The 12969-nt window shown below is 43.7% G+C and overlaps 1 protein-coding gene across 1 annotated transcript in view; it reads left to right on the top strand.

The window, feature by feature from the left end:
* The window catches only part of cdh13 (cadherin 13, H-cadherin (heart)), a 222021-nt gene that overhangs the window by 183255 nt on the left and 25797 nt on the right, over positions 1–12969 (top strand). Inside the window, exon 14 of the mRNA XM_025056314.1 lies at positions 11975–12117. Within this exon, the coding sequence (XP_024912082.1) occupies positions 11975–12117 (143 nt within the window). The remainder of the gene's footprint in view (positions 1–11974; positions 12118–12969) is intronic.

Raw genomic sequence — 12969 nt, 5'->3', positions numbered from 1 at the left:
TTGTCAAATCCGTGTTTGCGACATGGCCGACGTGGGCGACGTGGGCGATGAGGTCGTCAGCTGCTGCGTTAGTGAACCTCGATTATAAAACCTTGTGTTCCAGCTGAGTCCTGTTTGCACCCGTGCAGTTGTTACCTTGGTTTCTTCTCCTTCCTTGAATTGTAAAGTGCAGAACTCATCAGAACCCGTGCCCATCCACCACATGTGCCGCGGTCTGGACGGCGGCCCCACTCCAGCAGGATTAATATTCCGGAGGCCCCCGGGGGGGTGGGGTGGGGGGGGTTGATGAAGTATTTGCTACGGTGCTTTAGCTGAATCACAGGAGACACTCCATTATATGTAATATTCCATGGACAAATCATGTGTCTGACGTCCTCTGTTTTTGTCTCGCGTTCAGGCACACTGTTTACGTCTGGTTCCATATGACGCAGTAATATCTAATTCCACACGGTGTGCTGGTCTCCAGATGATTCTCGGCTTCATAAATCAATTCACAGCCACTTATATCTTCAAATATAATCCATTTAGAAACTCCAATTACCTCCGATCCACACTCTACCGTTTCAGACTGTCACGGCGAGAAAAATCTGATTCCCCCAATAAAACACAAGCAAATGAGATGACAACCCCCCCCCAACCTCTCTCCCCCCCCACACCCTCTCTGTGAAGACTTCTTTTTAAAGCAGAATCGAAGTCAGACCCCTCACTGCTGTAACTACTCAGCAGTGTTTACCCCCCAGGACTAAATTTCCCCCTAAAAACTGCTGAAATGCACTGAGTTTAAATCCTTTAATAGTCGTACATCTTGTACAGAGGATGTCGGATGTCGGAGTTGCCCCGAGGACGACCATCGCGAACATCAGTCTGAGTGTTAATCGCAGGTCTAATTGCCGATATTAAGGCCCTAATTGATTTGGTTAGAAGTAAGAAATGGCGGAGCGCTGCCTCCAAATGTGGCGTTTGAAGAACAGATGGTGGAGAAAATGTCTTCTCACTCCTGTCACTGCCGTCGTTACTGTTATTAAACCCTGTATGTGCAGAAATAGCTGATCTGCTGTGTTGCATAGAAAAATCTCCAAAAAAAAGAACAAGGTATTTTTTTTCCTGACGTACCAACCCACCAGATGGACAGGGACAGATGTGAGGACTCCGTATGATACAGAATACTCCAGGCACTCACTCTGAAAAGTGAAGTTTCTTCTTGTCAGTTTTTACATTTTTGTACATTTTACATCCATTCAGTGTTGATTGGTTGGTTGTTTCATGGATATATCACATATCAAGAAAACACTTTTTTTTCTGAATACTCCTTTATTTAACAAGATGAAACCATGCGTGTGGATGGTGGATGGTGTTTCCCTGGCCGGTCTGCGGTCCGGAATTTTAGTTGAAATAGAATATTTCGTTTCACTGGCCGGTCTGCGGTCCAGAATTTTAGTTGAAATAGAATATTTCGTGATAGTGCAGTGGTCGCAGTAGTGTCTGGCACCAAGTGGAAATCTCTCATTTAATATTCATTTACATAATTTATCAAACTTGTATTGAATTATTTAGAGCAGATCAACTTTTCCTGGACTGTGGTTTAAAGTAGGTCTTTCCTCAAACGTCTCTGGTCGAGCTCGACTCTGAGGCCCAGTGGGATTCGACTCCGGTTCTTCCGGTTCTGTTTCTAGCCCTTGTTGTTGAGCGGCTCTAATTGAGCCGACGTGGTTTTTCTGAGTGTATCGATGAAGGAGGATCCTGACAGTGTTGACGAGAGACGGCTAAAAGTTTGATTTCTTTCGGACCAAACTTTGGGTTGGCCGCTGCGTTTCCCTCGCTGCGTGGGCTGGAGACACCAGGAAGTTCACGGCTCTTCAGGGTGAAAGTTTCAGCTGGAAACTTCTCTCCAACTTTTCCCTCAGAAAAACCATCTTAAAATCGACAGAGTGATCCAGTGCAGGTCTGATAGGCTGAGAGGGCGGACAATGGAGAGAGCAATTAGGTGAAGCTGGCTCGTTTAATTGGTTCTTTTTTTTTTTTCAAAGAGCCACAAAAGTTTACACGATAGCTTTATTTCCACTGAATTGTTGCTCCACGGATCTGTGGAGCAACAGAACCTTGGCAACAACACTCGCCGCCGCCGCCGTTTGAACTGTGTGTGGGTGAAGTCTCCGCCGACGTGATACTTATTTTCTTCTTAGTGCTTCCTGTCTTCGTGTAATCACAGGGAACGTTGTTGGTTTTAGTTACTGAAACCAGACAACAGGTTTCCAGAAGGATTGTTTTCTTCCCGGAGAAGCCGGGGAGATAAAACGGAATAGTTACAACCGTGTCTGAAAATAAAAAAAACCAAAGGTGTGAACATGCGCTGGGCCATAACAGAACTGGGTCTGCAAACTCAGATACACCAGACTTTAACTTCTGCGTCTCCTCCGGGGTAAATTCATGTTGTTTTTTTTGTTTTTTTTCTCCCTCTCTCTTCTCCTTGAGTCTTAAAAATCCCAGAGAATTTCAAACAGTTAGTTGATCCATTATGCAGCAGCGACCTGTCTGCGTTCACTTCTCACTCTGCCTGGTCGTATTCCAGTTGAAAGGGACTGGGCTTAAAAGAAAAAGAGGAGGAGTGGGGGAGCTGAGGTTTTTGGGCCTGTAGCTTTGAGAACGAGAGACGAGGGAGGATTGGGTCGGAGACAGATTGGACGGATGGACAGACGGCTGGATGGACGGATGGGCAGGTGTGAGAAAAACAACCCCCAGCATAAATGCAGTGCTACAAAGGCTAACCTGACGTGAACAGTTGTGTAGCCCATACTGTAGGTCAGGTCCAACAGTCCAGTATCGTCTGACGTCACGTGATGTTCTGCTTCCAGAAGGTTCACCTCGTTAGCTGCTGTTTGAATGACCAGGCTAAAGTGATCAACATTCAAATATATTTATTAATATAAACCGAGCACACTTTATAGAGGCGTTGTATGTTCTAGTTCATGTAGCTCTACAGTACAATGTGATTTCATTCTTGTAGTATATGGTCACTGAAAAAAATATAGAATTATTTTTTTAATTTTTTTTAATGTTTTGAAATGTTCATTTTTTTATTTACTACTTCGGAATAGAGTATAAGGTATCTTATATTGGTATAACATTTGTAATATTTGGATTTTGTTCAATTAAATTCACAACAGCAGGACAAAAAAACAAACTTAGCAACAGTTATAATTTAAACATAAATTGTTTTAATACGAGTTCCTAAAAGGTTTATTTTAACACTATCTTTGAAGGTAGAGGAAACTAGAAAAGCTAATGTGAATTAGTCGTCGATGTTGACTGTCTGGTTCGTCCAGTAATTCTCAACATTAACAACTGTCAACTTTATCTCAGCAAACCTAACGATCTGTCCAACTCTCCAATTTGGTTTTCAGCTTCTTATCAGACTGAAGGATGTTGGAATTACACCGTGTTTGGTTATAAAAATATTTATTTGACCTGTTAATAAAACCATCGGATTGAAGATGTGGAAATAAACTCCTATTCTAAAAAAGAAAAGTTGATCCAACTGAACCAGTGTGTGGAGACGTGAAACTCCATCTGAAATCATCATCTGGTTGTTTTTATATTTGGTCAGAATTTTAGGTTTGTATAGATGGATGGATGTATAGATGGATGGATTGATGGATGTTTAGACTTTTAGGTTGTGGTTATGTCTCACAGCTGAGTGTGTGTGAAGAGATGTGTGTGTGACTGTGGAGGAGGAGGAACCAACAACATGGAGCCAGAGGTTGTGAAGCCTCCGTGAGCCGCTCGTCTTCCTGGAAATTCAGAGACTTCAGACTTTGAACTGATGCGAGGCCGCGTCCAAAGAGTTCTCCCGGCGACTCCTCTCTGGTTTCTGCTGAATTCGTACGACGAGACCACGGAGTTTATTTGATTTTTCTCTCTGTGTTCTCAATTGCTGCTGTTAAATCAACACCGGCTCCTTTGTTCCCCGCACTCTGAGTGGATTTGGCAAAAAGACTCAACCTGGCGCTCGGCTCTCAGAGAGTCAGACACAAAAGGCTCGGAGAATAATTCCTTCTGAGTCTTTTACAGGTTTTACGAACAAAAGGAAAATTGATTTGCAAGAGAATAATAAAAAAGGTGGCGACGAGCAAATGACGGCGAGGCTGCAGAGAGCCAAGTCTGGGAGTAGAGTTGTCAGTTTTCCGACCGTCATTGGTCTGTGCTGTCTGTGGTCTGGTGTGCACCGTCTGGACGTGTTTCCCTCCCACAGCGTCAGACTGGGTTTAGCCTCGGATGAAAAGAAAAGTCATCCTCATCTCTGCTCCTGCGCTGAGAGGAGCAGGGCGAGGTGGTGCGGGCTTCTTTTAGACACCTCCCAGGGGAGGTGTTCTGTGCAGGTGCAGGTGGTGGAGGAGGAGGAGGAGGAGGAAGAGCAGGTTTGTGCCAGGGAGATCAGATCCCCCTTCACTTGGGAACACCCAGGTTTTTCCCCAGAGACGAAGTCCTGGAATTGTCTGGGGAGAAGGTCGTCTGGGCTTCCTCCGACTGTTGCCCCCGGTGACCCCGACCGAAATAAACAGAGCTTGACAAATGATACGTACGCTGCAATACTCCAGCCCAGAGTGTACGACGGTGGAGGAGGAGGAGGAGAAGTTCTGGTCGTAAAAAAAAAACAACAGTCAGGATCATTGTCTTCCTGTTGGTTTATTTTTATGTCTTGAGTTTTTTCTGCTGCGTTAAAGCCGAGAATGATGTCACTGACATTTTACTGAGGGGGGGGGTTCTATATATGAGAATTGACTTTTTTTTAGAAATACTTTTTTAAAATGACAAAACAAAGCTTTATTATTTATAAATATAAAAAAAGATTTAAAGTAAATAAAGAAAATTACCTTCAGATCAATAATATTAATAATTGTTACTGACATTTTTTTTAGGGACCACGAGTTTGACTCCCATGTTTTCAGGGTTGAAGTCAGATATTAAACCTCAGTCCAACTTCAATCCAAGGTGTTTATGACTTCAAACCCGTCAGAATCCAAAGGGAGTCTATTTTACAGAATTATCTTAAACCCCCCCTGCCCCCCCTCCCCCCCCCCCCCCCCACTGTCACTTAAAGCAGATTTAATTTAACCACGTCGCCCACTTTCCCATCTCATGAAATCTCTAAAATCACGTCCTCCCACACCTTCGTTTTCACTTCACGTACTTCCTGCCACGACCACAGGGGGCCAACCCTCGGCTGAGTTCCTCCGACAGTTGATGGATGATCGACGTGAGCGGGTGGTTGTTTTCCTCCGTCCTCGGTCCAGACCTGCTGCACTCTGCTGAGACAGAGCACAAATATGAACAGGTGTGACCTGGGTAATTTGTTCACATGGCCAATAGTGGGCAGCACTGAGCAGCTGACCAGGGTGTTCCTGCCCCGGCTCTGAGTTTTCTGATCGGTGTTGACGTTCTTCCATCTTTGGTGTTTTCTTTTTGGTTTGTATTTTTTTTATCTTACAGACAAGTCTATGGAAATGTTTCTGACCTCCGACCTCAAAGTGTCACGTCTGATCGTGAAGCTGAGTTTAAAGTGAAATATGATGAATGTGTCCGTTTCTCTCTGCCACAACAACGAGAAACCACAGCGCATATGAAAACACGGGGTCGAAAGGCCGAACGATTGACGTGGAATAAATATCAAATGATGAGGCCGGGTCGGACGTGCACTCTGTCAATTAGATGGATGGATGGATGGTTGGATGGATGGATGGATGGAGTCCTGGGGGTGATTGGGCTGAGGCCACCTAGTAGTCATCAGTCATCAGTCAATCATTTCAACTATTCATTTGTTGAAATGCCTTTGCGGCAGTTGGTGGTGAATTTTATTTTCTGGTAAAAATCATAAAACTGGTTCCTTTGGGGTCAAAGGTCACAGACCCCTGGATTGACCTGAGTTCAAGTCTGTAGACCACTGTGGACCAGTCCTCTGTCCACAGAGGAGAGGACGTGTGAAATGTGCGAAAATTCTAAGACAAATTTTTGTTAAAAATTCCATTTCATACCAACTCTGAAAAGATGGTCTCGGGTGCTCCCTCAGATGACATCACGTCAGGAGGAGCGGAGACGTTGGACGTGTGGACGTTGATGGAGAGTTTGTTGTCGTTATTCATCGCCGCCGCGTCACTCACTTCCTGTCGTATCTGTATTCTCGTCTCAGTCGTGCTCTCTTCTCTGACTCCTCACCCTCTCGTTCCGTGCTCGGCCACAGTTTGGATGCAGTGCGTGCGCGGTCGTCGTCGTCGCGGCCTCTGTGCCTCTTAATAAGCAGCGAGTGATTGATGTCCTGGAATCTGTGGCTCACACACACACACACACAGACACACACACACTCGGCTGCTTTCAAGTCGAAGTCGACTGTTAGCCTTGGCTCTGTGCCGTCTTTTTGTTCTGAGTAAGTTAGATTCTAATCACCTGAAGATCTCGCTGGCAGAGGAGATGGAGGAGCGACAGAGGTGCTGAAACATTCACTGAGATTTTTTTTTTTTTTTTTTTTTTTTTAAGTAAGAGCCAGTAGCAAGTGAGGAGACAGAGAGAACAAGGGAAGAGTCAGAAGAGGAGCACAGCAAAGAGAATGGAAGAGTGGGAGAAAATGTAAAAATGTCTGTAATGTGGTGTCACTGACGTCCACGTCTGTGATTCACTGATTCACTGCAGAGGAGGAGAGCACTGACGCTGTCACTTCACAGACTCACCAGCTGAGCTGCTGTTCCAGAGGAAATGATGCAACGACTTAATAACTGCGTGAGGTGACGGTGGTTTGGAGTTAGTCTTCTGACTCTGTCATGGTTTCAGTTTAGTCAAAAAAAAAAAAACCTCAGGAATTTAAGTCAACTTTTAGTTGATTAAATTTAGCTGAGGTTCAGTCGACTAAAGTAGAATGTGCAATATTGTTTTTTTATCTTTATAAATTTGACCTAACTCCTAGTTGGATGTTTATGTTTTTGTTATATTATTCCTACAGTCCGTAGTCCCGCCTTTTAACCAACAAACAGAGCTCTGATTGGCTTCTGTGGATAGTAGTAGTAACAAAAAAATTGAACCAAACATGAATGGGAAACAGTAAAAAATCCACTGAAAACTTTGATTTTCTAAGACCAAAGCAGGTCTTAAAAAAGCAGGTGGCGCCAAAGACACCACCATCCAAAATTCTAAATGTCAGATATGTAGAGGAAGAGCTTTGTTATTCTCTTAGAACTTTTTGCCGAGTTTATCTGGCTACCCTGGAACACCTGAAACCATTTTCCACTCCGCGGTGACCTCTGAGAGTCTGAATCCCTCTCCGCTGATGCACCGCAGGAACCGAGCAGAATAACACGTGCTGGTGTTGTTTGACACTGATCTTTGTCTCATTACATATTCACATAATCTTCTTAGTGCTGCGTCTTTTCATCTTCAAACGCATCGCTCTATTATGAAACATTAAATGACTCCCGATCCCTGGGAAAAAGGAGGTCACGGCTGCCGGGCCCTGATAGGCAGAGAGGAGCGCAGGTGAAGGTCACAGGGGTCAAGGCTGTGTTTGATTAGTGAAGTGGAAAAAAAAAAAAAGAAATCACAATAATACAAGGCTTCAGCAACACAGAAGATGGAGCTGTGGGTATCTGAGTCCAGCCATGGGGCAGTTTTTATCAGAGGCTGTTTACATCGTCCTTCAGGGACATTTTTGGATTATTTTCACTTCAATTTTGTCTCATTTTGTTTTGTTTTGCTTCATCTGCTCTGAATTTTCATTAACTTAAGGAGAGTTTCTTTATTTATATATAATTTGGGCAGTTTTTGTTATTTTGATGCTGATCATTTTAACTTTTGGCCAATGTCTAGGAATCTTTTGGCTATTTTATTTTTAATCTGGCTCTGGCCAACTTTCTGGTTTAAAGTTGTTGTTCATTTTTACTAATCATTTTTTGGAAAGCACTTTTACTGCAGTCGTGGCTAACTGATAGCCAACGTTGGAGTGAAGGATTTGTTTTTTTACTTTAATTTTTAGCCAATGTTTTTTGCATTTGCTACGTCAAACAATTGGCTAATGTCATTTGGCTAGCTTACGTACTGCTAATCGATAACTTGGTACACCCAAAAATTCAGTAAACTTTTGTCTTTACTCACCTTCCTTATTTTCTGCCTTTTTAAACTGTGATGCTACATTATATGATGTATTTTCTAGTCTTTAATTCACTAACAGTTTTTTAAAAAAAAGAGCAATAAAAGCCCCAGCCTGGGGAATTTACCAAATTTTAGAGCAATAAAAGTCCCAACCAGGGGAATTTACCAAATTTTACCCTTTGTTTGAGCCCAACCTAAAAAGTGGCGACGAATGACGTAGCTCAAAAATATAAATAATGCTCAACTTTTGTTATGGCTGTAAAAGAAATAGATTTTATCGAGCGTTTTAAAGCAGACGTCCCTGAACGACAGCAGAGTGTAATTCCTCCGTTCAGCCACTAGTTCAATACATATTAAATGATGCAACGATGAATCAAAAAATAATAAAAAATCAGCCTCAGAACCAACTCCCTCTGTGTCACTGTTCAGACTCAGCACTGTGTTTTCAACAAACATTGAAATTCATCAAGTGTCTCAACTGAGGCTGAGTCCAGACCCTCAGGTTGAGAACCACTACCTCACTACTTGAAAGCAATTTACCTCGTCAGCTGAGTGCGTGCGTGACCTGAACCAGTTCTCCAGGATTGTTTTCTGTGAGACTTAATGATGCACGATGAGAAAGAGAGAGAGAGAGAGAGAGAGAGAGAGAGAGAGAGAGGAGCAGGGCATGAATATCTATCACGTTCCTGAAAACCCACACAGGCCGGGCCTTAAGGAGGAGACGGATGAATCCAGCGTCTGCTCCGGGAGTTCCATTTGGACTCTAAAGTGATCCGTAGCTCCTGGTGTCAGAGCAGGGAGCTGCGAACCGTCGGTGCGTGACCGCGAGTGACGCCGCGTGTTAGTGTGAAAGTCAATTTGGAAAAAATATTCACAAACCTTGACCTTGTTCTGGAACTTCACGACTTTCTTCTTTTTAATAATCGAAATGATGCTTTAGACCAGTGGTTCTCAATCTGTGGTATGTGTACCACCAGTGGTACGCCAGTTTGACACCCCTGGTTTGGACCAGGGTTCACCCTCTGTGTTTGTCTCCAGAGACTTTTTTTTTTATCATCTTCATCTCTAGCTCACCCCAGGAGAACTCGATGCTAAGCTAATGCTAATTTTATGACATTTTTTTGATGAACTTCTAAGAAATTGTTGTAGCAGCAGACGCTGAGATGTCTCTTCGTGAAAGAGTTGTCTTATAAAAATTCTTTTTTTTGAAGTGTAATTAATTTCCGTCGACGTTTTCAAATGAAGAAATATTGCCACTCACTTCATTACACAACAAAACCATAAATCATCTGAGCTCCAACAAAAAGGATCCTCGGCCTCAGAAACCTGACACCGACTCCAGAGTCCTTTGTTCGAGCGCCGTCTAAATTCTGGGCCCATTTTTCAACATGGATTTAGCGGTCCAGCGTTTGGAACGCCACGCTCTTCGAGTCAGCAGACACACACACACACACACACACACACAGACAGAGCTACATAATCATGGCCGTCATCAGCGGAGGTGCCAGCTGAATGTGTGGCGTAAGTGAAAATAAACAAGAGCCATAATCAGCGTTCACTCGGCGATCCGTCCTTTACTTCGCTTTAATCTCTCGCTCTAATTCAGCTCTTATTGAAAACCATCTTTTTCTGCTCTCTCTGTGTCCCGCCCACTCCTGCTGCCGCACACACACACACACACACACACACACACACACACACACACAGTGTGTACCAGCATTTTGTTGTTGATGGAACTGGATTACAGGTGGGTGGCAGGCCTCATGCCCCCCCCCCCCCACGCTCCTCAGCAGAGTCTCTCTGATTTACCAGAGAACAGAGAGAAACACGGATTTAAGCTTAAATTACAAACGCGATATGTGAAATATACAGTATATATTTGTCAAAAATACATTTTTACAGCAACTCTGTTCTGTACTGCAAATACAGTATGTTCCAGGTTCCTGTTAGTTCCTGTACTTCATTAGTACTTGACATCACCGACTCACGTTTTAGGTCCAAGGACAATCAGACCTAGCAGCCATCTACCAACTGACAGCTAGGTGGCAGCAGTCGAGACTGACCGAGTGTCCGTTGTTGCTGCACCGTTGGTCTCTGCTCTGACTGGTTGATATCATTTTGATTTTATATTGACAGCCGTAAAGTCCTCAGACGCAGAGGGTCCTGGGTTCGAGTCTCTGAGGAGCCGCATACTCAATGGCACCTCTTGTGGCAGCTTATGTGTGTTGCAAAGACAGAGCTAAATATATAAAATATCATATATATAAAAACTCGTTCACGGTGCAGTTTACTACTCACAGATGTATACTGTAGCTCAGTATTCCTTTATACTGGACGTACTGAGCGGGGCTAGAAGCTAGCTGTTCTCCTAGANCTCTCCACTGGCCTCTGACGCCAGCTTTAACAGCTCAGAGGATAACCTGGCAGGGCCGAGCGCCGCCGTGCCAAAGAATAGTAATAAAATGGCTAACTTCCTGTACAGTTCTCCGACTCACGGAAGTCTGGACCAATCAGTTTCACTGCTGACAGGTATGCATTAGGCTGAGGAGTGTTTTTTTTTTTTGTTGTTTTTTGACTGAGGAGTGTTTTTGGTTTTTTTTTGTTGGTGTGCTGTGTGTTGTCGCAGCTAAGTTAAGTGTATGTTTGGTCAGTCGCCTCGTGCCACGCTGTGTGACTGATTTGTTTGTTCTGGAAAACCAGATATGAATGTCCTTAATGGTTTTTTAATGTCGCTGTAATTTCGTCTTTCGAGTTCTGAATGGACTGTCCCCCTGTAGGAGAAAGGCAGGAAGGACGGCCGCAACATTTACCTCTGAGGAAAACAGAGAAATAACACAGTACTCCAGCAGTGAGAAAATACTGCAGTACTGCCCTGGGTTTTAGTTTCATGAAGGAGTGATTTTTTTTCTTGTACCTTAACTAAGTGAAATTTTAAACGTTAACTTTTTTTTTTTTTTTTTTTTTGACGTTCTGATCATATAGTTTATTTCTGGATCTCTTTTGTCTCATGTCACATTTGCATCAACAAGAGCAGGATCAGCGCCACCTACTGTATATGAAGACCCTCATTGTCTTTAAACCCATCTGTCACTCTGACTGCGTAAAATCTACTGTCGTGTCACTGATGATGTCACATCAGCACAAGCAAAAGTTTGGAATTATTTTCCGACCTCTTCTGTTAATATTTAGAAGTTGCTGGTTTGACTCTGGTAATTTAAACATGTAGCTATTGTGCTACATATTTCCAATTAGCCTTTTGGCTATTTCTGCGCTAAAACATCTTATTAGTTTCTTGTTATTTATGGCTTCGTTTTTGTTGCATTTCTATTTCTAGACTCAAATTAATATTTATGGACTGGATATATATTTTTATAGTTATTTGTAATTAAATTTTCAACATTTATTTTTTTATTATTGTTATTTGTAATTAAATTTTCAACATTTGTATCTATTTTTTTCTCTCTTGAACTTACTTTAAGCTGTTAATGTTCTTTTTTTTTTTTTTGCTAGTGTTTGGCTAACCTTTGGCTATTTATTGCCTTATGTTTCACTTCAGCTTCCATGTTCTTTTCTTTTTATATATTCACAGCACAAGAGGAAGAAGCTGAAACAACTCTCTGGCTGGAAATGAATAATATTTAAATGTAAACAAATCCATGTCTTCAAACTAAATTAAAATGCAGTTCCATCTAATATAGTCCTAGGCATCACGGCACAACACGACACACTTCCTCCTCCTCGGAGGCGGCGTTCCCGGCGTGGCCATCTGCAGATTTAATGTCTCAGTAATTACGTGTCAACATTTCTCCGTTCACGTATATATTTTTCTCTACACTTTTCCCAGGTATGCTGTTCTGAGAGACCCAGCAGGCTGGCTGAGTGTGAACCCGGTCCGAGGAACTGTCAACACGTCGGCCTCCCTGGACCGAGAGTCTCCGTATGTCCACGACAACAAATACACCGCCGTCTTCATGGCCACGGACAACGGTGAGTCCAAACACTGAGTTCTGATGTTGTAAAAAAAAAAAAAAAAAAAAAACCTGAGACAGCCTTGGAGAGAACACTGCAGACAAAACTTCGAAAGAACTCTTTCTACTGCTTTGACCCGGCCTCGGTGAAATTGTCGCGCTCCCGCGGTGACTGTCAGAGTCCCTGAAGTGCCACCGGTGCTTTCGGAGCATATGGTCGGTTCTGTCTGAGACGCCGCTGCTCTGAGACCTTTGTGACGCACCTCTGAAAGTGTCAGCAGCCGCGGTGGCTTCTCTCTTTCTTCTCTCTTTTTCTTTTTTCTTTAACCCCTTCTCCTATTCTTCTCTCCACTTGTCCCTCCGTCTTGTCATTTCCCCCCAGTCTCTCTGCGTTTCTTTGTCCCACTCCTTCTCTATCGCCTTCCTCCTCCCTATCAATCTATCGGCTCTCTTGTGCTCAGGGAGATTCTGACAGATTCATTACAGGAACTGAGAGATTCTATTAGTAGGCAGCAGAATAGAACCGTTGTGCTGGGGACTTTGGCCACCGTAGATAGATGGAACGCTGAAAGAAGAGTGAGAATGTAGCAGAAGGAGAAGATGGAGGGAGGGGGGGACGCGGAGGTGAGGGGGACGCAAGGGGTCAGAGAAAGAAGAGAAAGGACAGGGGAGGAGATAACTGGAAAAAGATATAGAGGATCGCAAGTTGGCCGAGAAGAGCTGGTGAGGAAGATAAATGGCAAAGAAATATAAGTGAGCAGACGAGAGGGTAAAATTAGTGCTGGAGCCAGGAGGGGAGGCGGGGGAGACGGGGGAGGCGGTGGAGACGGGGGGGGCGGGGGGGACGGGGGGGGGGAGGGGGGGAACAAGG

This window comes from Cynoglossus semilaevis, chromosome 6 (genome assembly GCF_000523025.1).
Source record: "Cynoglossus semilaevis isolate Cse_v1.0 chromosome 6, Cse_v1.0, whole genome shotgun sequence".
Taxonomy (NCBI): Eukaryota; Metazoa; Chordata; class Actinopteri; order Pleuronectiformes; family Cynoglossidae; genus Cynoglossus; species Cynoglossus semilaevis.
This window is presented reverse-complemented; position numbering and strand designations above follow the sequence as displayed.